Consider the following 25,741-nt stretch of genomic DNA (forward strand, 5'->3'; position numbering starts at 1 on the left):
GAAACAGGCGAACTGCCAGTTTTAGGGAGACACTGACTAGAACATTGATTCTCATTGTTCGTTGTTGATAGTGCCATAGAATCGGTTCTGTATAGGGTTTCCAAGGAGCGGCAGGTGAATTTGAACCGCCGACCTTTTGGCTCAAACCGAGTTTGAGGATCCACTGTTTTATCCCACAGCGCCACACCAGGACTCTAGAACACTGCTTACAACAGTCTGCAAATCCTAACAACTTGCCAAGTTTGCGAAGCTTATCCAAAAGGGTTTTCTGCTATTACTTCTCTGAGCATGCGCGGAAGTTGGAGACGTATGCAGTATTTTTTTACTGTTAAATGCCATATTCAGGACAGAAGAACAGCTTTCTATTTTTCTCTTCCCTTTGCACTCACAAGCAGGATGACAAATTTGTCTTTGCTATTAAAAAAAATAAGACCGCTTTCAGGGAGGTCTTCAGACAGTCTAACTCTCCATCTTCCCATAGTAAAGATGGCGTTACCCTGAGTGTAAGCTGCTGGCAACATCACTTCCGAGTTTCTCTTGCGCCCTGGTCCAAGATGGCTGATGAGGCTACCCGACGTGTAGTGTCAGAGATCCCGGTACTAAAGACTAACGCCGGGCCGCGAGATCGTGAGTTGTGGGTGCAGCGACTAAAAGAGGAATATCAGTCCCTTATCCGGGTTAGTAGTACTTCTCTGGCCGACATCGGCGTAAAGGATTTGCGGGTAATAAATCAAGTGTCTTCACGAATAGGTTCCGTGTGAAGCCGTTTCCGCTTCGCAATTTAGTACCCCAAATTCATAGAAACGGGGCGTTTTCGGGGACTAAGTAAGCAGAATGGGAAAGAGTCTAAAGAAACTAGCGTTAAGAACACAGTGGAATCAGAGTTTCTAACTGACAGTGGCAGTTCTTTTAGTGACACGCCTCCCTGGAACGTGACGTGTCTCTCCGACTTCAGGTATTTGATTTCTTGGGAAATGGTCAAAGATACCCCGGGACCTTCCATCCCAGTCGCTAATTCTCCGCACCTTTTTCTTCCCGAGGAACACGCTGTTAGGATTGAAAATACAATTAGGTGTTAGTTGCAGAGAATTGGGGGACTTAGCTCACTGAAACGAGCAGTTTTCTATCTAAACACCCATCTGTTGGAAGAGACCAAAACTGTCTTCCTTGCAGTGATTTTTTTTTTTCCTCTACCTTCAAGCAACAACCTTCAAGCTAGCAGCTCTCCTACCGCATGTATTCATTCAATCAAAAAACATTACTGTATCCCATGGAAGTAAGGTGGAGCCTATTGAGGAAGTCATTAAAGTACTTATAGTGTTTAAGTAGAAAAATAAAGAGATTGGTAGGATGTTTTGAAAGCATGAGAGAGCGATACCTAATCTAGCTTGGATTTGATCTGGGAATGAATGGTTCCTGGAAGCTGATGCTTAAATTAGACTGAAAGAGTTAACTTGGAGTCCTGGTGTTGCGCTGTGGGTTAATGCGTTAGACTGCAAGATCGTCTTTAAGCGCACCAGCCGCTCCTTGGAAACCCTATACAGGGTCCTATTGAGTTAGGATCAACTAGATGACACTTAACAACAAAGAGTTAACATAAGTTTGCCTGATAATAATACATGAGAGTAGGAAGGCATTCAAGGAAGAAGGAACAGTATGAACCAAGGTATAGAAAGTTAAAACAGTTTGATGTCTATGAAGAAACAAGTTGTTCAGAGTTTCTCAAGCATAAAATGTGGAACAGGGACTAGTAGATGAGGCTTCAGATAAGTTTCAGCACTTGGATTTTATTTTGGAGGCATGTAATGCCATTAAAGGGTTTTTAATAGAGGAGTAACATAGATTTGGAGTTAGATCAATCACAGTAGTAGTAGAAAGGAAAATAGAATTGAAAGGGAGAGTTTTGAATGTAGGAGACAAGTTAAAAAGCTCAGTAATGTGACTGGGGGAAAATGATGGTGGTGAGGTTAGAGAGGAGATAGATTTGAAGACTACCTCAGAAAGTAAAATCAACAGGACATTGTGAAGGATTAATCGGTCAAGTAGCATAAAAGAAAGAGAGGTCAGGATGATTTTTAGGCTCTTGGCTTTTGTGACTAAGTAAATGATTAGGAACACAGAAGAAACAGATCTGAAGGACTATTGTGAATTCCAGGTGGAAATGTTGAGTTTAAGGTATTTGTGAAATGAAATTAGAAATTTCCAATACACTATTAGATATTGGAGTCAGAAGCTCTGAGAAAAGGTCTGGACCAAAAAAGGAAGCTTTGGTAGATAGTCATTAGCATGTGAGTGTTAGTGAAACTAGGACTATATGAAGTCTTCCAGGAAAAGACTGTACCATGAATTGTTATAGACTGAGGACAGATACTACCTGAAGTTTGAAGAGAGCCCAGATTACATCATCAAGTCTTGTTGTTGAGTGTCGTGGAGTCGTTTCCGACTCAGTGACCCTGTACAGGGTTTCTGAGGCTGCAAATCTTTACGGGAGCAGAAAGCCTCATCTTTCTCCCGTGGAACAGCTGGTAGTTTCAAGCCTTAAGTGTTTGCTAAAGTGAGCCCTTGAACCCTGGTGTGGTGCTGTGGAATAAAGCACTGGACTACAAGGTTGGTTTGAATCATAAGGTCGGTGGTTCAAACTCACCAGCCACTCCTTGAAAGCCGTATACAGGGTTGTTATGAGTTGACAGCACTTAACATCAAAGTGAGTGAAAGTCCCTGGTGACACTGGTTAACACTAGGCTGCTAATCAGAAGGTTGGTGGTTCTAACCCACCAGCTGCTTCTCAGGAGAAAGCTATGGCAATCTTCTTCTATAAAGATTCACAACCTTGGAAACTGTGGGGGGCAATTCTATTCTGCCCTTAAGGGTTGCTCTGAGTAAGAATCTACTGTTGCTAAGTGCTGTCGAGTTGATTCCGACTCACAGCTACCCTGTACAGGGTTTCCAAGTCGCAGCTGCTGGGTTTGAACTGCTGCTTGTGGTTCAAAGTCCAGTGTGGCTCGTACATCACCACACCAGAAATCTTCTAGACAGCAACACAAAAAATGAGGGGAACCCAAGCATTCTTTGCTCTGCTCTGGGCTAACCCCCTATTAGCCAGTGGGGCTTTGTCTTCCATTTATGTGAGAAAAGTTGGATAAACATAATAATAGAGAAAGTAATTGCACGCTTTTTTTTGTAGTATGTGGAGAACAACAAAAATGCTGACAATGATTGGTTCCGACTGGAATCTAACAAGGAAGGGACTCGGTAAGGTGACTTTCTTGGGATCTATGGGGGAGGGAGTCTTCCCCGACTTATTTGGTTTCCCCAAATCTACTTCCAGGGGAGTCCTGCCTCATCTTAGCTTTCTTCATTTTCCCAGCTCCAGAGTTCCCTAATCTCTATCCTACAATGAGTTTCCCCAGTCCATTGGTCTACAAAATATCATTCAAGTGTGGGAAGAATGGATAAATTGGACTGAGGTTTGCTCTTTATTGCAGGTGGTTTGGAAAATGCTGGTACATCCATGACCTCCTCAAATATGAGTTTGACATCGAGTTTGATGTGAGTGTGGAGTGGGACATGTGAAAGCTGGTTAAAGGAGAGGAACTAGGTGATTGTTAACAAGCTAACCTCACTCAGAAGAACCAAAGAAAACTTTTTAAATGGGAGGGAAAAGCTGAGGTTGAAGCCAGCATAAGTTACAGTCATTTCTATGTCCAGAATTCCCCTTTGTACATGCTACATGGGAAGTTTGCTGAGCATTTCAGTTCTACCAAGAAATATGTATGTCTAATTAGATTACTTTTCTATCCTGATTCTTCCTCTCTCTCTCTTTTTAAAATCCTGATTTTTTCTTTCATAAAACTTTATCATTCCTCCAGATTCCTGTCACATATCCCACTACTGCTCCAGAAATTGCAGTCCCTGAACTGGATGGAAAGACAGCAAAGATGTACAGGTAGGATTGAAGTAGATGGGAAGGGTCAGAGAAGACATTAGGGAAGAATTCTGGAAGGCAGGAGATTTTCCCAGAGAGTGCTGACTTAGAGGGGCTCCAGGCCTCCCTCTCCCAAGCCTGGGTAAAGTAGGTAGTTGACTTTTTTCTCAATTCTGATAACTAGTAGACTTCCTGTGTCCCAAGAGACTACTGTGCTTTATGGTAAACCTTACAGGCTAACAGCTTCCTCATCTTCCTCTCATAGGGGTGGCAAAATATGCCTGACTGATCATTTCAAGCCTTTATGGGCCAGGAATGTGCCTAAATTTGGACTAGCTCATCTCATGGCTCTGGGGGTAAGTTTGGTGTATTTTATATATAAAGGGTAGGAGAGAGAAGGAGGGGATGCCTTGAGAAGTACAAGAAGAGTAGCTGAAAGTCAACAAGTTTTGTCTTATTTGGGAAATGAATGTTACCTCCAAAACTCCTCTCTAGGAAGGAGATTCTGAAGGGCCAAGACGTTTTGAAAGGGTGATTGTAACCACGGGATCTCCCTTATATTGCAGCTTGGTCCGTGGCTGGCCGTGGAAATCCCAGATCTGATTCAGAAGGGTGTGATCCAGCATAAAGAGAAATGCAACCAATGAAGCATCAAGTCACTGAGGCAGGATAGAGGAACCTTTGATAGGCTAGGTTTCTTTTTCCTGTGTGTCAGTTGTCTTACTCATCCAACTGCCTCCCCTATCCCCTCCATTCCTAGTTGTTACTATAATTACAGAAGGCATTGCTGGAGAAAATCACAAAACAAAACAAAGCAGTATTGCTACTGAACTTCTAAGTTAGGCTGCAGAGAGAAAGGAAAAACCAAGAGGCAATTTAGAGCCCCTGCCCAAGTAGAGGTGTTCAACCCTAGAGGGATAAGGGTTAATGGAAAGCGGAGACATAGTCTTTTTGGTTTCTGTGTACAATCCATCAATAAAAGCTCTTTCCTCTGGTGGTCTGTGGTTCTCATTGGTATCTGTTAACAAGTGAGCAAGCTAAGCCCCCAGGCATATATATATACATATATATACACACATATACATATAGCTTCAGTAAGTTGAGAGGGGGCATCCTGGTATGGTGCTTTGGGTTAATGTGCTACACTGCAAAGTCGGATTCAACTGCAAGGTCGGCTTGGAAACCCAATACAGGGTCGCTATGGGTCAGAACCGACTCGACGGCACTTAATAACAAGTTGAGAGGGAGGGGGATATCAAGGATTCTCAGGATCTGGAGAGTGAAGGGAACTCAGACTGTTACCCCTGCTGCTAAGATTTGCCTTTTGACCTTTTACTGTGAGCTATGCTGGGTCCTGGTGTGGCACTGTAGCATAAGCACTGGACTTGCTAACCTAAAGTTGACAGTTTGAACCCACCAGTCGCTCCTCGGAAACCCTTTACAGGGTAGCTATGAGTCGGAACCAACTGGACAGCACTTAACAACGCCCCGTTGTTTTGGTCTGGAAGGCCAAAGGGTTTTGCAGAGCCAGTACTCCCTACATTCCTAACCTTATGTGGAGTGCTGGATGCTTCTCTCCTGGTCTGCAGGATGCACTCAGGCCTTGCAGTTTCCCATAAGCATACCCCTGCAGTCTGGACGGATCTGTATGGCAAGCCTGGGGGCCATTCTACGATTATCACATCTACATCCCTACGGGCCATGAGAACGGGCGACAGGACCGTGCTTAGGAAATTGCTTTGGAGCAGGGGTTGAAAGAGCATTCTGGGTAGCGTTGGGAACTGCTGGTCCTAATGTTGGCTGTGTTTCCATGGTGTTAGCCGTGAAACCAAGGGGGCGGTTTCACGCAAGCGCCAAGGAAGTAGGTGGGTGGGTTCTGAGTGTGGTTGCGCAGGCGCTTTGAGAGCTGGTGAAGCCGGTGGCCCGGCGCCGGGCGGGACCAGCAAAGATGGCGGTGGCGCCTGCGGCGGGAGTGATCTGGGAGGCAGCTGCGGCTAAAGCTGTAGCCGGGCCCGCGGGGGGGCTGCACGGGGTTAGGAGGGGGTGGCCCTGAGCTGGGGCCTGGCCCCGGCTGGCCTCCCCCGCCGCCCCACCGGGGGACAGGTATGGGCTGGGACATTATGGCGTGGGGGGCCGAGGGAAGGCTGCTCTAGACCCAAGGGTACTCTCTCCATAAAGGCGGAGGCAAGGTGGGGCCCAGTAGGGCCTGGGAGAACTGGACTTTCGGGACAGCTTCCCTGGACCGTCGGGAAAACGCCGCCAGACCCTGTAGCCAATCAGCGGCCTCGGCCTTTCTGCCCTCGAGGGGGGCGGACCCAGCTAAAGCCCTGCTGGGGTGGGAGAGGTGCTGCGGATATTAGGGGGCAAGGAGTTGTACCTCCTCCATCCTCATTACTGTCCCCCTCACCCCCGACACCACATCGGAGTTCGGGGATGGGCAAGGGAGTGGATCATAAGTCATCTGTATAGTGGGCTTCCTTTGCAGCCCAAATGAGCAGGTTTCTGATGGTGGAATGCTGTCTTTTAGGCTGTTATTCTTGTAGCTTCCATTTGACCAGAGGTCCTAAGTGATCAGGGGCACATTCACTTAATTAGATAGGTATGCTGCTGCTGAGCGCCCTGGAGTGGGTTCCGACTCATAGCGACCCTGTATAGGTTTTCTGAGGCTGAAAATTTTTACAGGAGCAGAAAACCTTATCTTTCTCCCGATGCTGTTATAAGGGGTCCATATTATGAGATTATGGACTAGAAAGACCTTAGAGATATAGACTATCGCTGGTTTTCCATTAAAGCTATCTTCTGTAGGGAGTGGGTGGGAGATAAAGAAACCATCAAAGTCACATGCTGCTATCATTCATTCGTTTATTTACTCAGTAGATACTAAGTATTTATTTACTCTGTGTAAAACACAGCCGAGGTATTGAGGATACCATAATTGGTAAAAAACTCAGAGCTTGTAGAAGTTAATATGGAAGCCAAGTTCCCACCTCTCTCCATACTCATGCTGACCATCTCTTCTCCTGCCAGGTCCAGCCTGTGGTGTCCACAATGCCCCAGGCCTCTGAGCATCGCCTGGGCCGAACTCGAGAGCCACCTGTTAATGTCCAGACCCGTGTGGGATCCAAGCTACCACTTGCCCCGCGGGCCCGAAGCAAGGAATGCCGCAACCCAGCCTCTGGGCCAAACCCTATGTTACGACCTCTGCCTCCCCGACCAGGTGTCCATGAGGAACGGCTCAAGAAATTGGAGCTAGGATCTGGACGGACCTCAGGCTCTCGTTCCAGAGGCCCTCTTCGGGCAGATCATGGGGTTCCCTTGCCTGGATCACCACCTCCAACTGTGGCTCTGCCTCTCCCATCCAGGACCAACTTAGCTCGTTCCAAGTCTGTGAGCAGTGGTGACTTGCGCCCAATGAGCATTGCCTTGGGAGGACACCGTGCTGCTGGAGAGCTGGGGGCTGCACTGAGTCGCTTGGCACTCAGGCCTGAGCCACCCACTTTGAGACGGAGTACCTCTCTCCGCCGCCTTGGAGGCTTTCCTGGGCCCCCAACCCTGCTCAGCATTCGAACGGAGCCCCCTACCTCACATGGCTCCTTTCACGTGATATCTGCCCGGTCTTCTGAGCCTTTCTACTCGGAGGATAAGATGGTGAGGACTTACCAGCACATTTGGCCTTCCATGCCCATGTTCCTCCATACGCCCAGCTTTCTTGCCAGAATATGGCTTTTTTTTTAACCAGAATGGGGTTCCCTGCCCATTTTTCCCCACAGTTTCCTCTCTCAGCCAATCATTGCAGCTCTTTGGACTCTTTCCTCTCCTTTATTTAAATGCCACTGAGCCTCATAGACCCATTTTTGGGTTGTCCATGACTCCCCAGCATGGTATATTGTTTGAGCCCCCAGAGAATTACCCCAACTATTTGGAATTCTTTCTTGAGTCCCTAGGCTCTTCCTTTCCCTTGCTGTACCTTTTCCCCTCACACTCTGCTGGGGCCTAATTAATCTCTGGAGCAGAAGAGAGATGTCCTCAGAACATCTGAGCTAGTGTAGTTGCCTATTTCCCAAGCTAACTGAGCTAGGCTGATCGCAGTTGGAGCCAGCAGGAGAGGGTGCAGGCAGGGGCCACGGGGGCAGGAGGGGGTCTTGGGGGCAGCAAGGTGGGAGTTGGGAGCAGCTGGGCAGCCATGCCAGTGCTTGGGGAATTGCCCCAGGAGCTGCAGCGCAGGCTAGCTGGACAGAGGAGTAAGTGGGGGACAGGTGGGACAGCCATGGCTGAGTCCGTGGTACACTCAGCTGTGATGGGCTTACTGTTCATGGCCAGTGAGGTAGGGAGACCAGAAAATTAAGTGAGGGAAGGAGGGTAGAGTTTGGGGGTAAAGCATGGATGGGGTGGGGAGGCAGTGGGTAGCATGCTGTTGAAAGGTTAAAGTGGTGGGTAGTATATATGGGAACTGCTGACTGTACTCTAACCTTCTAGGCTCATCATACGCTGCTCCTAGGCTCTGGTCATGTTGGCCTCCGCAATCTGGGGAACACGGTAAGAGCCATTCTCCACTCCTAGCTCTTTAAAAGGAAAGTGAAATGGTGCTGGGAGTGGGGAGCATGTGGGGTGACCTGCTGACCTAGGAAGGGGATGGGGACTGGAAGGAGAGCACTGAAGCCTTCCTAATGCTCCTGGGGCACTGGTCTGGGGAGATAATGGCAGTGTCCCTAACTTTCCCAGTGCTTCCTCAATGCCGTGCTACAGTGTCTGAGCAGCACTCGGCCACTTCGGGACTTCTGTCTGCGAAGGGACTTTAGGCAAGAGGTGCCTGGAGGGGGCCGAGCTCAAGAGCTCACTGAAGGTGAGGCAACCATTCCTGTTCCCTCCTTTTAAGTCCTCTTTTCCCTTACATCAGGGGTGGGGATTCTTTTTTTCTGCCAAAATTTATAATATCATTCATGGGCCATACAAAATTATCAACCTAAAAATTTGCCTGCTATATTTGGTCATACATTTTAATTAACTCACCCCTATTGTGATGGCTCTGTAGGATCAGCACTGGATTGTGAACCACAAGTTCAGCAATTAAAACCCATCAGATGCTCCTTGGAAACCCCATACAGGTTGCTATGAGTTGGAACTTAGCACTTCACAACAACAGCAACATGATGGCTGGCACTGTGGTTGCCTTGGCAGGGCCAGACCAAATGATTTCTCAGGCTGTATACGGCGCATAACAACAACAGTACAGCCCAAGGGCCAGATGTTCCCCACCCCTGCCTTCCAGATAAATCTGTCAGTACTGATGGCCCCCAACCCTTTAATCTGGCAGTTGCATCCCTTTTTCCCAGTGCTTGCTTACCACCTGAGTCTCCTCTTGCTAGCCTCTTCTAGTCATTAACCTTTGTTTCCTTTCCCCATCCCTACCCCAATAGCCTTTGCAGATGTGATTGGTGCCCTGTGGCACCCTGACTCCTGCGAAGCTGTGAATCCTACTCGATTCCGAGCAGTCTTCCAGAAATATGTTCCCTCCTTCTCTGGATACAGGTGGGAGAGCTAGAGGGTATAGGATTTCCTTCCTGCCATGACTGGGGGTAGAGCCATGCAGGAACCCTGGCAGCATTGTTTTCAACCTAGAGCTGTCCTTCATCCAGAAAGTGGGAGCTGATGCTTGGGCAGGGGATAGTGTCTCTAACTTGGAGGGGCTCAGTTGCCCATCTTCTCTGTGTGGCTGTAGCCAGCAGGATGCCCAAGAATTCCTGAAGCTCCTCATGGAACGGCTACATCTAGAAATCAACCGACGGGGCCGCCGGGCACCTCCAATCCTGGCCAACAACCCAGCCCCTTCACCACCCCGTCGAGGAGGGGCTCTGTTAGAAGAACCTGAGCTAAGGTAAAGCTTGCTCCCCCTCTTAAGCTAGTCAGGACTGTGGATGCAGGGTATGGGGAAACCTAAGAAATGGTTTGAGAAGCAGTGCAGGAGGGGAGGAGGGAAGCTGGAAGGGTGCCAATGGAGACAGAGAATACTGCTAAGGATGGCACCATATTGGGGGAGGAGGGAATAATTTATTTAAACAAGGGACATGAAGATGCGTACAGCCAGGGAGGGGAAGACAGCATGTGTAACTATGCCTGCATGTCTTTCTTCTCCTCTCACCTCAGTTTTTCCCAGAAGGTTCTCTGAAGTATTACTCCTTTTGATTCTTTCTTGAAATTTAGGGAAGGAGCCAGGGGTTGGATAGGGTGCAGGGCTTTGTGGATCATCTAAGTGGTGTTGGGAGCACTCAATGTTCCTACTGTCTCATCGATCCTCCCCACTTGCTTGATCTGTGATAGTGATGATGACCGAGCCAACCTAATGTGGAAGCGTTACCTGGAGCGAGAGGACAGCAAGATTGTGGGTATGGAATGGGGTAAAGTAATGGCGAAATATTCATGTGCGGGGCATGCAGACTTAAAGGAAAAAAAGTGATACTATCAAGAGGTGTGGTAACAAGACTGAATGATGAAAATGTGGAAATGGTATGAAGAATTTGATAGTGGGAAAGGGAGGGCCAGACAAAGGAGTGGGAAGAGATGGGAATTCAAGAAAGTATCTCAGATATTCAACAGTGATGTATCCTCCTGTCCCTTTGCTTTTGTCTAGACCTGTTTGTGGGCCAGTTGAAAAGTTGCCTCAAGTGCCAGGCCTGTGGGTATCGCTCCACGACCTTCGAGGTTTTTTGTGACCTGTCCCTGCCCATCCCCAAGGTGGGATTCCATAGAATTCCAGAAGTAGATGGGACATGGGTTCTGTGAAAGCAGTCCTACCCATCTGCAGAGTGTGGGAGGGAATGCTGAGGGTGAATGGAGCAACATGGAAGCCTGGGTGCTTGAGAAGAGTAGGAAAAGGACACTTGGGACATGCTGACTTTCCTTACCCTTTTTCCTCAGAAAGGATTTGCTGGGGGCAAAGTCTCTTTGCGGGATTGTTTCAGCCTTTTCACCAAGGAAGAAGAGCTGGAGTCGGAGAATGCCCCAGTATGTAGGGGTTCACCAGGGGTATAGTAATGGTGGGAGACCAGGCAGGACTTCATGTGGGTAAAAGGCATAATGCCTTGGTATGGGGGATATGTAAATGTCTGGGCTTGTGTCAAAGTCTCAGAAACGTTCTAGTACTCCCAGGTCCAGAGGGTGCAGAAGTACTTGAGAGCAGAGTGAATTTGTATGTGTGTCAGAAAAGCCAGTTGAGGTGAGGAACACATTAATGTAATACTTTTTGCCATTTATTTAGGTGTGTGACCGATGTCGGCAGAAAACACGAAGTACCAAAAAGTTGACAGTACAAAGATTCCCCAGAATCCTCGTGCTTCATATCCTAATCCTTAAATTCTTATTTCTCCTAGGATACCTCCCATCTAGTCTCTGCCCTCTTTCTCCGTGTTGTCCCTGGCCACCTACCACCCCACCTTTCTGCACCATGCTCCCAATTTGTGTTGGGGGAGGGGAGAGGATAATATTCAGGACTATAGCCCCTCTCAGAGGTCCCCCAAATGCTCCTTAACCACAGCTTAGATCTGAATCGATTTTCTGCTTCCCGTGGCTCCATCAAGAAAAGTTCAGTAGGTGTAGACTTCCCACTGCAACGACTGAGCCTAGGAGATTTTGCCAGTGACAAATCAGGTGAGTCTAGTGGAGAGGATCCTAAGGAGTTCCGGCAGTAGAGAACAGCTCTGAGAGTAGAACTTGATTACCTCTAACTCCACAGGAAGCCCCATCTACCAGCTCTATGCCCTTTGCAACCACTCGGGCAGCGTCCACTATGGCCACTACACAGCCCTGTGCCGGTGCCAGACTGGTTGGCATGTCTACAATGACTCTCGGTGAGAACAGCCTCCTACCAAACTCCTGCCCCATTTCCACTGCAGCCGAGTCCTCCCCTTTTACAGAGCTCCAGGAGAGCTGGAATCTGGTTATAGGAGAGGTCAGGTATCTCCTGATCTCTTCATCGGTGCTCTGGGGTTCAGTCTTATGAAAGGAGGGAATATACAATCCCTTCCCGTCTCTCTTCTTCCTAGTGTCTCCCCTGTCAGTGAAAACCAGGTGGCATCCAGTGAGGGCTATGTGCTGTTCTACCAACTGATGCAGGAGCCACCCCGGTGCCTGTGACACTCCTTTGAAGCCCCAGAACCTGTGAATCCCTTGACACCCTTAAGTCCCAGACTCCCCATTTACCTCAGAGACGTCTATTTTTGTGTCTTTTTATTCGGGGATGGGGGAGGAGGTGATTGTAGCTCCCATTATTTTTTTTATTAAGAATTACCCTACCACCTGGAGGCTTCTTGTCTCCCAACCCCATGTACAGAACTCACCAGACCCCTGCCTGTGTACAGACCCCAGTCCCTCTGCAGTCTCACTTTTTGTGAATAAATTTATTAAGAAAAGGTGATGTCCTTATTTGTATTCATACTCTGAGGGCTGGAGTGGGAATATAGAACTGGACTGATTTGGAGTTTACCTGGCCCCCAGTTCTCTCTCAGAACAGATGGGGGCGCTCTCTGAACAGATGGGATGGATAATAGGCATGGCAGCACCCACGTGTGCCCAGCAGTGAAGGAAAAAAGACAAACTTGAGCCTCTTGAAAGTGCTGCGGGAAGGCCTGGAACAAAAATGCAGGCACCCGGACAACGGGTACTGTTGGCGGTGGGGGCTGTCCCTAGAGGGTGAGGCACCCAAGGACCCCTGTTGACAAACACTGAGTACGTTGCCCGGTGGCCCAGGCTCCCGTAGGCCTGGTCTGTTGCTAACATCAAGAAGCTGTTTATGGAGCCGCCTCCCCTAGGACCGGTTTCCGTGTCCCTATGTGGCGCTGTGGGTTAATGCGACAGACTGCAAAGCTGTTTGAACTGCAAGGTTGGCGGTTCAAGCTCACCAGCTGCTCCTTGGAAATACTATTCAGGGTCGCTATGGGTCGGAATCGACTCGAAGGCACTCAGTAACAATATCTCTTTACAAGGACTCATGGGGCCCTCCCTCCAGGGTTCTCACCCTAGCTGGGCCTGAGAAACTTGAATTGGGGAATGCCAACTCCAGAATTCAACTTTCGCCGCCCCGGTTCTGATCCCGGAGAGAGTGGGAGTGGGAAGGGGGTACTATGTTAGGCCGCTCACTCCGACTGGGCACGGAACTGGTTAATTTCCAGCTCTGTGGCGCCTCTCAGTTCAGAGGCCTTCGTACAACCCTAGCGGGAAGAGTCATCACCAGCTCAGTGTTTCATTGGTGGATGTAATCCGGGGCCTTCAAGGACCCACCAATTCAGAAGCAGAAGAAATAGAATCAGGAGCGTGCGCGAAAATAGTGTGGAAGGAGAGTGGGAGGATTAAAGAGAGGGGGCGGGAGTAGTGGGGGTGGGAACAGCTGATTTGAAGTGTTTGTTGGCAAAGGGAGGCGTGGGAAGAAAGCGAACGCCTCAGGATCTAGAAAGCTGGCCGGCCCCCTGGAGCCCTGCGAGAACAGATAACGTGGGCGTGGCCCTTATCTGCCTCCTAGTGGGGCGCTGTATGAGTGAGGTCTTGGGCCGAGACCACTGCCTCCTCCTCCATTTTCTCTGTCCCTCCTGATCTTTCTTGGGTGAGTCCTGACCGCTGGGTGGGGGCTCACGATTCCACCGGACCTTCTGCACACGCTGCCTTAGTTTTCCTTTAAGCGTTGAGGGGGCGGGAGTGGAACCCGGAACCCGCGAGACTTCTTGCGTGCAGGATCCGCTTGTCCATGTCACCCCCCCTTTCCCCAGGCTTCCTCATGGAACGGACCGTTGTTGTCCTGGGTGGAGGCATCAGCGGTTTGGCCGCCAGTTACCACTTGAGCCGGGTCCCCAAACCCCCCAAGGTAAGTGCCTCTCCCATGAGCATTTCTTTCAAGGCACCTCCTTTAAAGCAAAAGCTGGATCCTGGTCGGGATTATCTCCTCCGCGGCTGTAGGCGGTGCTGTAGAGTCTCCCCTTGTATCCAGGTGATCCTCGTGGAGGGCAGCAAGCGTCTGGGAGGCTGGATCCGCTCCGTTCGAGGCCCGGATGGTGCTATCTTTGAACTTGGACCTCGAGGAATTCGGCCGGCTGGAGCCTTGGGGGCCCAGACCCTGCTCCTGGTGAGAGGCACATGGAATGCTTAGGAGAGGTTGTGAAGTGCCTTTCACTGGGCAGTAGAGTTGAGGGGAGGGTGGAGACTTGGTGGATCAGACGTTCCCTTAGTTTGTCCTCTTCTTGAGGGCGTGTGGAGAGTAGGTTTCGGAGCTTGGCTTGGACTCAGAAGTGTTGCCTGTCCGAGGAGATCAGCCAGCTGCCCAAAACAGGTTCCTGTATGTAGGAGGCACCCTGCATGCCCTGCCCACTGGCCTCAGGTAACACCAGTTTTCTTACTGCGCGTTGGTCTACTTTGGCCCCAATCCTCAGATCCTATCTCCCTATTATCCCGCCCAGCATAGGGTGACTAAATGAATGGAAATGACCCATGGAGGACCTACCCCCCTCACTATCCCTTCCTCCATGCAGGGGGCTATTCAGCCCTTCACCCCCCTTCTCCAAACCTCTGTTCTGGGCTGGGCTGAGGGACTTGACCAAGCCCCGGGGCAAAGAACCTGATGAGACTGTGCACAGTTTTGCCCAGCGGCGCCTTGGACCTGAGGTGACACTGCCCAAATCCCTCCCCTCCTAAACCAGCTGCAGAACCTCCTAATGAAAGCTGCCATCTAGGGGCACTTTTGTGTCATTTGGAAATGCCAGCTTCTCTGGTGAATGCCTGTATTTCCTTCCTAGTCTTCTGTTAAAGTGGGAAACTCCCCATCAAACCCTCTCCCACTTCCACTCCCTTCCAAGCAGGGCCAGTGCAACTTCTTCCTTGAACTCTCAACCCGTTTTACCCTTCAGGTGGCTTCTCTAGCTCTGGACAGTCTCTGCCGTGGAGTGTTTGCAGGCGACAGCCGTGAGCTCAGTATCAGGTCTTGCTTTCCCACTCTCTTCCAAGCTGAACAAACCCATCGTTCCATATTACTAGGGCTGCTGCTGGGAGCAGGTGAGGGGGGACTGGTTCAAGGGTTCGTGATATTAAGCACTGCCAGAGCTAGGGGGTCAGACAGCAAGGGGTTCTGTCTTGATTCTTCTCTGCTTCCTTATTTGCAGGGCAGGGCCCACAGGTCGACTCGGCACTCATTCGCCAGGCCCGGGCTGAACGCTGGAGCCAGTGGTCCCTTCGTGGAGGGCTGGAGATGTTGCCCCAGGCCCTTGACGCCCACCTGACTAGTAGGGGAGTCAGTATTCTCAGAGGACAGCCAGTTCGTGGGCTCAGCCTCCAGGCAGAAGGACGCTGGAAGGTAGGGGCTCCCCCTGGAGAATAATGAATGAGTCTGTATGTCAGTGTTGTCATCAGCAGACCAGGGCTGACACAACTGAAGTGACTCATTATTTTCCTGCCCTAGAAGCTATTCCGCAAATACGGACCACACCAGGTACCAAGGCCTAATTTGTGCCCCTTCTCTCAAGTCCCTTTTGATCTAAATACGTGGCTAGAGGTAGTGCTTTTAACTGGCCCACTTCCTGAATTGGACAGGCGACTGATTTTTGTGTGGACCACATTGTCACTTATTCTCTTAATCGTGGGTCAGCATCCAGTCTCTCCTGCCACTTGGATGCCTGAGATATTGAGAGTGAGGCAGCAAGTCTTGATTTAACCATAAAATTCCCCTGATCAAATGTTTCCATTCTCTCAGGTGTCTCTAGGGGACAGCAGCCTGGAGGCTGACCATATTATTAGTGCTGTTCCAGCCTCAGGTAATGGGATAGTCTCCCTCTCCTTCCCCAGCCAGCAAAACCCTGTACTTGAACTGGTCATCTCTAATGGGATTTTAATGCCAGGGCCTTAATGAATACTGAGTGTGAATGCCTCCTGATCATCTCCCCTAGTGCTCAGTGAACTGCTCCCTGCTGAGGCGGCACCTCTGGCCCTTACCCTGCGTACCATCAGTGCTGTGTCTGTTGCTGTGGTAAATCTGCAGTACCGAGGAGCTCATCTGCCTGTCCAGGTGTGGCACAGAGGGAAGAGGAGACAAGGGCTCAGCTAAGAGCCCTTCCCTGCTGACCCAATCTCTTCCTTCTCTCCAGGGATTTGGACATTTGGTTCCATCCTCCGAAGACCCAGGTGTCTTGGGAATTGTGTATGATTCAGTTGCTTTCCCTGAACAGGATGGGAGCCTTCCTGGCCTCCGAGTAACTGTGAGAAGAGGAAGCTTTGTTTATGGGGGCTTCTAAAGGGCTCCTGTGTGCTCCAGTGTAGGCAAGGCCAGTGCTGTATCCCTCCCTAGGTGATGCTGGGAGGCTCCTGGCTACAAACACTGGAGGCCAGTGGCCATGTCTTATCTCAGGAGCTGTTGCAGCAGCAGGCAGAGAAAGCAGCTGCCATACAGTTAGGACTGAAGGAGCCACCAAGTCATTGCTTGGTCCATCTTCATAAGGTGAGTTGGGGTAAACTCCTCTCTCGCTCCCCCTTTGGTAGGGACTGGTATATTTTGTCATTGTATGTCTACCAAAGAAAGACCTGGGGATCTAGTGAACTTTTCCTTTCATTCCCTACTTTCTCCTTAGAATTGCATCCCCCAGTATACATTAGGCCACTGGAAAAAACTGGGTAAGTTGGGACAGCAGCTGGGCTGAGGTGGAGCATCGAAGGCAATCGGACCTCCAGCTGTTAACATTCCTTCATCCTTTCCTTCCAGACTTAGCTTCCCGGTTTCTGGCTGCTCATAGGCTGCCCCTAACACTAGCCGGAGCCTCCTATGAGGGGGTTGCTGTCAATGATTGTATTGAGAGTGGGCGCCAGGCAGCAGCCCAGGCCCTGGGTACAAAACCTGACAGGTGATCCCACCTCCTCTTGCCCCTGCTGGCAGGGACGACTCACCCACTCATGAAATAAAAGTTGCTGGAGGGTGGCTTTGTCTGGCTTTTTGATCACCTATGGACCAGGGATACAAAGATAGGCAAAGGGTGCCTGGAATGCAAAAGCAAGAGCAGAGGCAAGACAAAGTCCTTTATTAGAAAATATATCAAAATTCCAGCCCCAGCCCTGCCCCACTCTGAGCCAGGGGTCAGGAGGAGGTGCTACTCCAGCACTGGAAGAAAGTGCCCTGGTGGGGCTTCCTTCACCAAACATACTTCCCGGAAACCATAAATAGAATAAATATTCACAGGAGGCCCCAGGAGAAGCCAGATCACTCTTCTCTCCACAGAAGAGGAAGGGGCTTGGGGTCCAGCCCTGCACCTACCCCAGGGCAGGGGACTCCCAGGAATAGTCACATAAAATCATGACATCAAGGATTCACAGTCAGAAGCCCTGGTAGGTGACCCTAGAAAGAGGGACCTCCAGGTCTAGAGGAGCCCAGCTCCAGTCCAGCAAAGAGGAGAGGCCCCTGGCTGCCAGCATAGTACTAGAGTTCAGGTCCCCCACATCCCTCTCACAATGAGGGGCTGAAGGGTAGGGAGAATACAACTCCTCTGTCCATTTCATGATTAATATAGTCAGGAAGGAGTCAGTGTGAACCATGGGGGGCTGTGTGATTGGCAGTAGGTGGAGGGCCAGGCCTGGCTGGGGGCCGGCGCTGCAGCATCTCTTGACGGAAGGCCTGGGAAGAACCAGGTGGGTAACGGGGACCGGAGGGGGCCCGGGGACCCCGAGGGTCAGTCCCAATGTCTGCTGTCACATTGGTATAGAGAGGGCCCAGCTCTCGAGCCAGCAATCGGTATGTCAGTGAGTTCATTCCATCTTGTGTCCAGGAATTCTGGGTGCGGACCAGAAGGTCAAATCTGAAGGTTAGAAAGTAGAAACTAAGACCCAGGAAGGGACAGCCAGGAATCTAGAGACCTTTAGAAGTCTCCTACCTAGGGGTGCAGAATCCTGAGGACCCAGTCCTCACTTCCTACCTGTGAGGGTTTTCTTCGTTGCCCTTATCTCCTCGGTGCTTCACCATCTTATAGTGCCCTACAGATGTGGGAGGTCGAGAGATCTTCATCCCAGCCAGGCGCACCCTACAGGAAAAATGAGGGGGAACCTTGGAGGATCCAGAATGGAGAAAAGCTGCTGAGCTATGACTGTGAAGTGAGGTCAGCCAGGAAGGGACTGCTGTTTCTGTACACAAAAAACTACAACTAGTCAGGAAAAAAAGGTGCCAGGCACACTGGAGTGGGAAGACAAGCAAACTGAAAGAAGAGCTAAAGTGAACGTAAAAACTAGATGTATTCAAATCTTCAAGGTATGGTACCAAGCACCCTGGTGCCTTTAAATAGTTAACAGAAAGAGGTAGGATTGCACCTCCGACCTGTGTTTTCTAAGTGACTCCAGGAGTTGTTGCCCTTGTAGTCTGGGAAGGACAGAAAGAAGCCATTTTGTCAAAATAACAGGAAGTAAGCCCAAACTCAGCAAGTTTTAGAATAGTGGCTGAGCTGCCCCAACTAAAGCCCCTCCCTCATCCTCTTGTTAAAATAAGGGTAGCATGTGGTCATCAAGACCTGGAGGAAACAAACCCCAACTCTAAGAAATGGAAGTAGGAAATAAAGGTACTGAAAAAAAAAAAAAAAAATACACAGAATGTTCTGAGTACTTTGAACATACATGGAAGAAGAGAATTCACAGCGATATCTTTCCAGCGGATAAAAGGGGAGGGAAAGCAATGGGTCTGGCACACTGAGTCCAAATACTCAAACCACAGGTGGGTATGAAGTCAGGCCAGCTGAGTCTGAAGGCCAGGATAATTCACATGCTAATAAAAGGAAACTAGCATCGTGCCAATGGCACGTTTTTTTAAAAGTGATTCTGGTAGTAGAATCCCTTCCCCTGGATCTCTATAGGAAATAGTTTGGATCTAAGTCTAGAAGAAGGTGAGACTAAGCTGTCTCTAGGACCCTTTCTAGCCCTGGAATCCCATGATACTATGTCCTGTTGATCTTAGCTCCTCCCCAGGACCATACCTAAACAGTATGCAGATAGGTGAACTAAAAGACTTGGAAAGCAATGGCCTCAGTATAGGACCAGGAGAGCTGATGGGCACCCAGGAGTGGTCTTAGAGGTCAAGGAGCTAGGCTGGGAGGTGGGAATGGAGGTGGTAGCAGGAAGTCTGACCTGGTAGCAATGTCGTCATCCTCACCACCCCAGCCCCAGTATTCATTGGGGAAGCCATTCATCTTCAGGTACTGGTCAGGAGTGAGTGCTGAGACTCCCCCAAAATACTGGGGGTACGGGAGGCTGGGGAGAGAAAGATCTTTGGATTCCACAAGTCTTCCAGGGAAACACCCTTCCCACATTTCCTGAGTTCTCCCATTGGATGGTAGGATTCCCTACTTAACCAGCCCCTTCCCATGCCCTCTACCTGTATCCAAACTTGTTCATGGCAACAGCGACATGCCGGGGTCCCCGGGGGTCACACACATACAGGTTGTGGTCATTCTCTGGCAGGAGGTCCACATCATGCAGAAACAGGCAATCCCACTCCTCATCACGCAGGGCTTCTCGTACCCCAACATTCAGCAGCTTTGCCCTGTTAAATGTTCCATTTCCAGCCTGGAAGATAACAGCAGGGCTGAGTCATGTTCATAGGTCGGGAGCACGGGGAAAAGAATGATGAGAGGTGAAAGAAGAGAAATCAAAGTAGGGTGCAGAGCACGGAGAATGAAGCCAAGACAAACTTTTTTTTCATTTAATCGTTCAACAAATTTTCCTTGAGCATCAGTATGTATGTGTCTGATAACATGCTGCTGTTTAGTATTTAATCCTGATAACAACCTTGTTAAAAATGTGGCTATTCACTACCTACTGCTATTTGCCTCATGATATGGCACTGTAGAAAAGCACTGGACCTCAAGGTCGGTTTGGACTGCAAGGTCGGTGGTTCAAACTCACTAGCCGCTCCTCAGAAAAAACCTATACAGGGTCTCTATGAGTCAGAACCAATTTGACAGCATTTAACAACAGGGAATTACCAAACTTGTTCAAGTTTCTACATGTAACAAATGGCAGAACTAGAATTTGCACCCAGATGTATCCAACTCCAAAGCTGCGCTTTCTCCTGAACAGAGGAAAAGTCATGGAAAAGTACAGGACAGCAAGAATAACATAAAGAGAACAAGGATAAGTATGAAACTAAGAAGTTTAGCAGGGCAATGTCAAGCATTCCCTAGGTTCAACAGTCTTCAAAATGATTCCGGGGATCTGCGAGATGACAATGGCATGGCATTTGTCTGAAGCTCTGTATGAGGAGGATCAGGGTGAGGCGAGGGTTAGGTACCTGGTGGATGACATAGATTCCATAAGCAATCTGCTGGCGTTGGAGAAAGGGATGCAGGTGGTAGAGCAGTAGGCGTAGGTGGTGCTCCCGAGCACGATGCGGCACAATGATGGCTGTTCGAGAGCGGGGCTCACACCCTGCAGGGCGGTACCGACCTCCCAGTTCCACCCGAGGATTCCGCTCCACAATCTCTGCCACCGATGGCACTGGACTAAAGGACACCGACACAGGACCCACTGTTGGGAGTGGACAGACAAGGAGAAAAGAATGAATTGCAGAGCCTAGGAGTACCCCTGGCCTTGGCAGCCTGGTTCTCAGGCTCAGTTTTCCCAGCCAGGGCTCACTCAGAAAGCTCACAAGTGTTTGGTTCACCATCACTGAGACAGCTCTGCACAGTTTGGAAAGCACAGGCTCCTGACCCAGTCAACTTTCTTATTTTAGGGTTCCACAACTTTCTCCTCCCTCAGAGTTGGAAGCTATTGTTGGGGTGGGTGGGTTGGTGGAAAGAACACAAGGACTTCTAACTAACTAAAGCAGGGTTCATCAACAGGAGAAAGAATTTCTAACCGGGGTCAAGATGAGTCCATAAGTAGTGGGCAGGCAATGGAAAGTTTATGGCCCAAATCAAGAATCCAATTTAACTCCAAATTCAGAGTCCACTCTCTCCCAAACCCAGCCCACCTTCTGATTACACTAACCTCCTATTCGAAGTCCCACTCTTCACACTCCACACTTGCCCAAGCCTCCTGGCCCCACACCCTGCCCTTTCCTTCACTGCTACATTCTGCACTCACCTAAGAGAGGCGATCGTTCTGGACAGTAGGGCAGACCTTGAGGAACTGGAGGGCCTCCTGGGGCAACAGGGGCCCCAGGCAGGTGACTGAGGTTACTGTAGACATCATGGGGATGAGAATAATCAAAAGTGGGCCCTTGATCTCGGCCAAATAGAGCACTGAGGCTTCGGAAGCCTCCCAGGGACAGGTACATCATTACAGCCAGCTGGGAGCCCACGAGCAGGGCCAGCGTGCAGGGTCGCTCCAGCAACCTCCACAACATCCTGGGAAGGATCTGGGGAAGGAGAGAGAGGAGTTCTGGGAACAACTGGGAAAAGACCAAGCCAGCAGACATCAGTAGGTAGTATGAAGGAGGTGGGATGATAGAGGAGAGGCAAAGAACAAAATTACAGAAAGGAGCACACAGATGTATGGCCACATGAGAAGAAGAAACAGAATGTAACCACCAACAGTCCTACTACCTGTTACTTGCAATCCAAGTATTACTCTCCTCTAACTACCCCCCAAACATGCCACCATCTACTCTCAGTGCCCACCACTAAGAATGCTTACATCATTCAGGTTTCTTGTCCATTCCAGGAGTATCTACAGAACCCCCTTTTCCATCCTTAGAGGGAGAAAAGATAGACTTACCTAGGTTCAAGCTGTATTCCTGGGGGGCAAAGGGACTTCAGGGGGTCCCGGGGAAGCAGAGATGTGAGGCATTATCTAAAATTGAAAATGGTCCCGAGGACAGAGAAAGGTTCCATCCAGCACTCTAGTGGTGAAGGTCTTGGATCCCAGCTGAAATAGAAGTGGTGGTGGGAAATCAGTCACCCATAAACAGAGTTCAGGATCAGGGTGAGGTCGGTTCCTCAGCAGAAGTGAGGGAAAGTGGTAGGAAAAGTAAAGGGGGATCGTGCAAGAGATGATAAATTCCGCATTTTCCCCTTGCCCTGGGGCTACACTGGAGTGACAGGGTGAAGTCCAGGCGAAATCACCACCGCTACTCCTATCCCAACAGGACAGACCAGTTTGGGGAGTGGGGAGAAAGCAGCTAAAGGAAGGAAACATGGTATTTCCCAGAACCCCTTCAGAGAGCGAAGCATTCATGTCAGGAGCGTGCAATGGCCTCAGGAGAGCCAAGGGCTGGGTAGGAAATAGACTCCTTAATGTTCTTCACGTGCCTCGGAGCCAGCTTCGCAGGTGCAAGGAGGCTGACCACTTGGGAGCAGCAGCAAAGAGCACCTGGGTGGGGGTGGAGTCCTCTACTCTTTTACCTTTTCCAGGTCCGAGCCAGGGAGGGAGGGAGGCGAGGGGAAGGCTGCTGCTGAAGTGAGAAGGGGAGGGAGGGCTGGGGCAGAAACTGGCGTGGGGGGAGAGGGGGGAAGGGCGGGGGATAGTACCCGGGCTAACTCACCTGGAGGGGCGTGGTCACTATTCTGCAGGGGGTTAAAACCCAGCTCTACCGGAGACCCCACCCCCACTCCAATCTCCTCTCGCATACTTTGCCCTACCTTGCAAAGTGAGCTCGCCCAGCTCCCGTCCATAGTTCCAGCTGGGACCTCTCCGCTTCCCTGCTCAAGCTTGTCTCCATCCTTTGCTTAAAACGTCTCACCCTTCCGATCGCCCTAATCTCTCTCCGGGGTCTCCCTCACCATCGTCTCCAGTCCACTTACCTGGGCTCTGCCTCCCGTCGTCACCGCCGCCCCGAAAGCCGGGCAAACCTCCCTGCTGCCATCTTGGAAGCGGGCGCTGCGGGGGCGCTGCCGCGCGTCACGGGGCGGAGCTGCGGGTGGAGCCTCCCGGGCCAAGGAAGCACTGGGTCGCGACGCGTAGCTGCTGGGCACCCGGCGGGAGAGCGGCCCCGCCAGGTTCGGATGCCAAGTAGACTGCAGACCGGGTGGGACGAGCGCCCTCCTGGAGCAGGGTCGGGGGCTCATCCCCACCCGGCTAACTCCTAGCAGGATTCTACTTCCCACCCGTTTGACCTGTAAAAGCAGAAACCCTTGACTTTTTCTGAGGGCCGACTGATGACCTACAGATCAGTGTAACTGTTTCTGGTGCATCCGGAGACCTCACAGTCCACCCGTATGCCAGACTGAGTCCCTCTTGCGGCGTATCAATGGCTCCTCCTGCAGGCTAGTTCCACTTAGTATCCAATTTGTTTCTCTCTCAGGATATAACCTTGCAGATTGTTCTGCATTTTTGTATACTTTTGGTATACTGTAGACATCTTTGGGTAGTGCAAAGGATTAAATGCTCAATTGCTAACCGAAGATTGGCTTCTAGAACAACCCAGAGGCCCCTCTGAAGAAAGGTAAGGTGATCTGATTACGCGCACAACCTTGAAAACACTGAGTTCAACTGTGCTGTACATACACGGGGTTGTCAGGAATCAGGATCTATTCAATATGAGGAAAGAATTTGTTTTATAGCCCATCAATCAGAGAACAAACATATTCTTAGGGGAAGTACAACTAAAAAGCTGCTTAGAAGTGAGGATGGCGAAACTTTGTCTCACTTACTTTGGACATGTCATCAGGAGGGACCCTCACTGGGGAACATCAAAAAGAGGGTCTGCAAAAGAAGAGGAAAACCCTCAATGAGGTGGACTGACACAGTGGCCACAACACTGGACTCAAAAATAGCAACAATTTGTGAAAAAGGTGCCTTATTGTTAGTACTGTTGTACATAAAATGGGTATGAAACAGTCAACTCAACCTAAAACAACATAGGCCTTCACAAAGGAACTACTAGTAAAATAATGAAACGTGTGTATGGAGGAAAGGGCAGTGTCTGCTGAATCGTAAAAATGAGTTTCCCCAGATACTAGAGCAAAATGAATACTTCATTAATACTCAATATGTTTTATCTTGTGGCTTCCACTAACCCCTGGTATATTGTGCTACTTACAGGCAGATGTCCGTGCAGACGTCAATAAAGGACTTGAATAATTCCCAGTCCCCGTCTGTGTGCATGTGCGCGCGCGCGCGCGTGTGTGTAGAAAGTTAGTCCTTGAGTGGTGTAGGTAGTGAATGTGCTACCCTGTTACTCAAAAGGTTGCGGATTTCAATGCGTCCAGAGGCACCACAGAAGAAAGCCCTGGCTATCTATTTCTGAAAAACCAGTCATTGAAAACCCTGTGCAGCACAATTCTGTTCTAACATGCATGCGGTTCCCATGAGTCAGAAGTGACTCAATGGCAACTGTTAATTGTTCTATATATGTGTGTGTGTGTATGTATGTATATCCGTATCCAAATTGACCCAGAAATAGAATCTCATCCAAATTTGGAGATTTTGAAAAGGCTTCCCTGAAGAAGTGATGGCTAACAGGAAACATGAGTAGCTTGTCTATAGTATGCCTTTCTCTCTTAATAGGATTCTGATTTCATGGGAGCTATTTTACAACTCTGTGTAGGTGACTGAACAGCATACAAATCCTGTCCCATCTGGCAGAGATTCAGTTAACAACTCACTTCCTGCTTTATGGAAAAACAGTTTTTGCTTCCTTTTCGTACTCATGTCTGTATTCCTGATCTTTAGACATGACTGTTCTTTAGCTTCTCCCTTGAATCATTTATAACATCTGTGGGATCCCTCATGAGTTAAATATACTCTTCAGCACGCATTAATTATATATTTGTATGAGAGTCATTATTTTACCTTTTCCTGACAGGATCCTTTTGTTTTTAATCCTGTATAGGGTTTCCAACGCTATAAATCTTTTTTTTTTTTTTTTTTAAGATTTTACTGTGAATTGATTACAGTTCTCTGTATGCTTCATCGTTCAACAGTATTTGCTTCTGTTCCCTTTGTTTTTTTGGATGTGCACCAAAACACTCAAGAATATACAATCATTCAAACAGCCAAAGGGCACACACTGCAAGCCTGCCCCACCGGCAGCCAGCACACATCCCCTCTCCCTCCATGAGCCTAGAGTCCTCAGCTGCTCCGTCTTTCCATGTCATCATCTCCGCCTCCATCTCTGGTGTCACTACTTCTCCAGGTAGGGTCCCATACTCCATTCCCATTATTTTCCCCTGATGGTCCCAGGGTCCCCCACTCTGGGACTGTAAGATCAACCACTCACCCCTTTTTGCTATAAAACTTCTGCCTTTACAGTTGCGACAATCACAATTAGTCATGATAACAATTACTAACTATTGAATCATGAGAGTCTTGTCTCCATCTCCTTTCACCAGACCCATCTAGACAGGGTGAAAACCACTCAGTGGGAATTCTACCTTCCCCTGAACACTCTGAATCTAAACTCCCTCTTGAAAACTTGTAAGCCAGTCACTTCTTGCCTTTACAGCTTGCTCCTCCCCACCGCCACCCCGCTCCCATTTCAGGTAGCCTGACAGGAGCCTTTTGACAGATAAAGGGTGTCAAAAGTCTAGAAATGAGGAAGAAATTAGGCAGTTAAGGAAATTCAAAGTGGATCAGTCTTCCTCAGAAAGTTGGAAATAATATGACCCAATAATCCCTCAACTTGGTATATATCCTCAAGGAATGAGAGCCATGACATGAATAGATATATGCACACCCATGTTCACTGCAGTACTAGTCACATTAGCAAAAAGACAGAGACAGCCTAAATGCCTATCAACAGAAGAATGGTTAAAGAAACTTCGTATATGCACACAATGGAATATTATACAATGTTGAAAAATGATGAATCTGTGAAACACCTCATAACATGGATTAACCTGGAGGACATTATGCTGAGTGAAATTAGCCAATCACAAAAGG

The 25,741-nt window shown here is 49.3% G+C and overlaps 4 protein-coding genes across 6 annotated transcripts; 3 read left to right on the forward strand and 1 right to left on the reverse strand.

The window, feature by feature from the left end:
* Positions 1–554: 554 nt before the first annotated feature.
* UFC1 (ubiquitin-fold modifier conjugating enzyme 1) lies at positions 555–4,572 on the forward strand. The gene is made up of 6 exons (XM_006861665.1): positions 555–677; positions 3,185–3,252; positions 3,486–3,549; positions 3,870–3,946; positions 4,191–4,281; positions 4,492–4,572. Exons 1-6 carry the CDS (start codon positions 555–557, stop codon positions 4,570–4,572), a joined length of 504 nt encoding a protein of 167 aa, XP_006861727.1.
* A 2,401-nt stretch (positions 4,573–6,973) lies between these two features.
* Positions 6,974–12,055, forward strand: USP21 (ubiquitin specific peptidase 21). The gene is made up of 12 exons (XM_006861666.1): positions 6,974–7,573; positions 8,402–8,461; positions 8,648–8,768; positions 9,343–9,454; positions 9,645–9,800; positions 10,244–10,308; positions 10,554–10,657; positions 10,841–10,927; positions 11,181–11,254; positions 11,457–11,569; positions 11,655–11,769; positions 11,965–12,055. The coding sequence occupies exons 1-12, from the start codon at positions 6,974–6,976 to the stop codon at positions 12,053–12,055; spliced, it is 1,698 nt and encodes a 565-aa protein (XP_006861728.1).
* Positions 12,056–13,688: 1,633 nt separating this feature from the next.
* PPOX (protoporphyrinogen oxidase) lies at positions 13,689–16,795 on the forward strand. The gene is made up of 12 exons (XM_006861766.1): positions 13,689–13,775; positions 13,899–14,033; positions 14,170–14,285; positions 14,437–14,569; positions 14,812–14,956; positions 15,064–15,254; positions 15,651–15,711; positions 15,844–15,962; positions 16,042–16,152; positions 16,242–16,391; positions 16,522–16,564; positions 16,653–16,795. The coding sequence occupies exons 1-12, from the start codon at positions 13,689–13,691 to the stop codon at positions 16,793–16,795; spliced, it is 1,434 nt and encodes a 477-aa protein (XP_006861828.1).
* A 154-nt stretch (positions 16,796–16,949) lies between these two features.
* On the reverse strand, positions 16,950–22,736 carry B4GALT3 (UDP-Gal:betaGlcNAc beta 1,4- galactosyltransferase, polypeptide 3). Of its 3 annotated transcripts, none has more exons than XM_006861669.1 (8): positions 22,663–22,736; positions 21,638–21,712; positions 21,005–21,301; positions 20,211–20,446; positions 19,296–19,486; positions 19,049–19,171; positions 17,854–17,958; positions 16,950–17,736 (listed from the first exon to the last, which is right to left on the reverse strand). In XM_006861669.1, the coding sequence occupies exons 3-8, from the start codon at positions 21,264–21,266 to the stop codon at positions 17,463–17,465; spliced, it is 1,191 nt and encodes a 396-aa protein (XP_006861731.1). In that variant the 5' UTR covers positions 21,267–21,301; positions 21,638–21,712; positions 22,663–22,736; the 3' UTR covers positions 16,950–17,462. The 3 variants fall into 3 exon arrangements, with proteins under 3 accessions (XP_006861731.1, XP_006861729.1, XP_006861730.1); XM_006861667.1 differs by having other exon boundaries at positions 21,005–21,278; positions 21,638–21,787; positions 22,663–22,724; XM_006861668.1 differs by lacking the exon at positions 22,663–22,736 and having other exon boundaries at positions 21,638–21,787.
* Between the last annotated feature and the right edge of the window lie 3,005 nt (positions 22,737–25,741).

Source organism: Chrysochloris asiatica, unplaced genomic scaffold (genome assembly GCF_000296735.1).
Source record: "Chrysochloris asiatica unplaced genomic scaffold, ChrAsi1.0 scaffold00042, whole genome shotgun sequence".
NCBI classification, from domain to species: domain Eukaryota; kingdom Metazoa; phylum Chordata; class Mammalia; order Afrosoricida; family Chrysochloridae; genus Chrysochloris; species Chrysochloris asiatica.

What these genes read in the sequence shown, in the direction of transcription:
- UFC1 (XM_006861665.1), top strand. Translation starts at nt 555, where the DNA reads ATGGCTGATGAGGCTACCCGACGTGTAGTGTCAGAGATCCCGGTACTA. An exon ending in TCTAACAAGGAAGGGACTCG is followed by an intron (nt 3,253 to 3,485) that starts GTAAGGTGACTT and finishes TCTTTATTGCAG; the next exon opens with GTGGTTTGGAAAATGCTGGT. An exon ending in AAGACAGCAAAGATGTACAG is followed by an intron (nt 3,947 to 4,190) that starts GTAGGATTGAAG and finishes TTCCTCTCATAG; the next exon opens with GGGTGGCAAAATATGCCTGA.
- USP21 (XM_006861666.1), top strand. Translation starts at nt 6,974, where the DNA reads ATGCCCCAGGCCTCTGAGCATCGCCTGGGCCGAACTCGAGAGCCACCT. An exon ending in CCCTCCTTCTCTGGATACAG is followed by an intron (nt 9,455 to 9,644) that starts GTGGGAGAGCTA and finishes GTGTGGCTGTAG; the next exon opens with CCAGCAGGATGCCCAAGAAT. An exon ending in TGGAGTCGGAGAATGCCCCA is followed by an intron (nt 10,928 to 11,180) that starts GTATGTAGGGGT and finishes CCATTTATTTAG; the next exon opens with GTGTGTGACCGATGTCGGCA.
- PPOX (XM_006861766.1), top strand. Translation starts at nt 13,689, where the DNA reads ATGGAACGGACCGTTGTTGTCCTGGGTGGAGGCATCAGCGGTTTGGCC. An exon ending in GCCCTGCCCACTGGCCTCAG is followed by an intron (nt 14,286 to 14,436) that starts GTAACACCAGTT and finishes TCCTCCATGCAG; the next exon opens with GGGGCTATTCAGCCCTTCAC. An exon ending in TTCCTGGCCTCCGAGTAACT is followed by an intron (nt 16,153 to 16,241) that starts GTGAGAAGAGGA and finishes ATCCCTCCCTAG; the next exon opens with GTGATGCTGGGAGGCTCCTG.
- B4GALT3 (XM_006861669.1), bottom strand. Translation starts at nt 21,266, where the DNA reads ATGTTGTGGAGGTTGCTGGAGCGACCCTGCACGCTGGCCCTGCTCGTG. An exon ending in GAATCTATGTCATCCACCAG is followed by an intron (nt 19,487 to 20,210) that starts GTACCTAACCCT and finishes GTTATCTTCCAG; the next exon opens with GCTGGAAATGGAACATTTAA. An exon ending in GATGACGACATTGCTACCAG is followed by an intron (nt 17,959 to 19,048) that starts GTCAGACTTCCT and finishes TTTTTCCTGTAG; the next exon opens with GGTGCGCCTGGCTGGGATGA.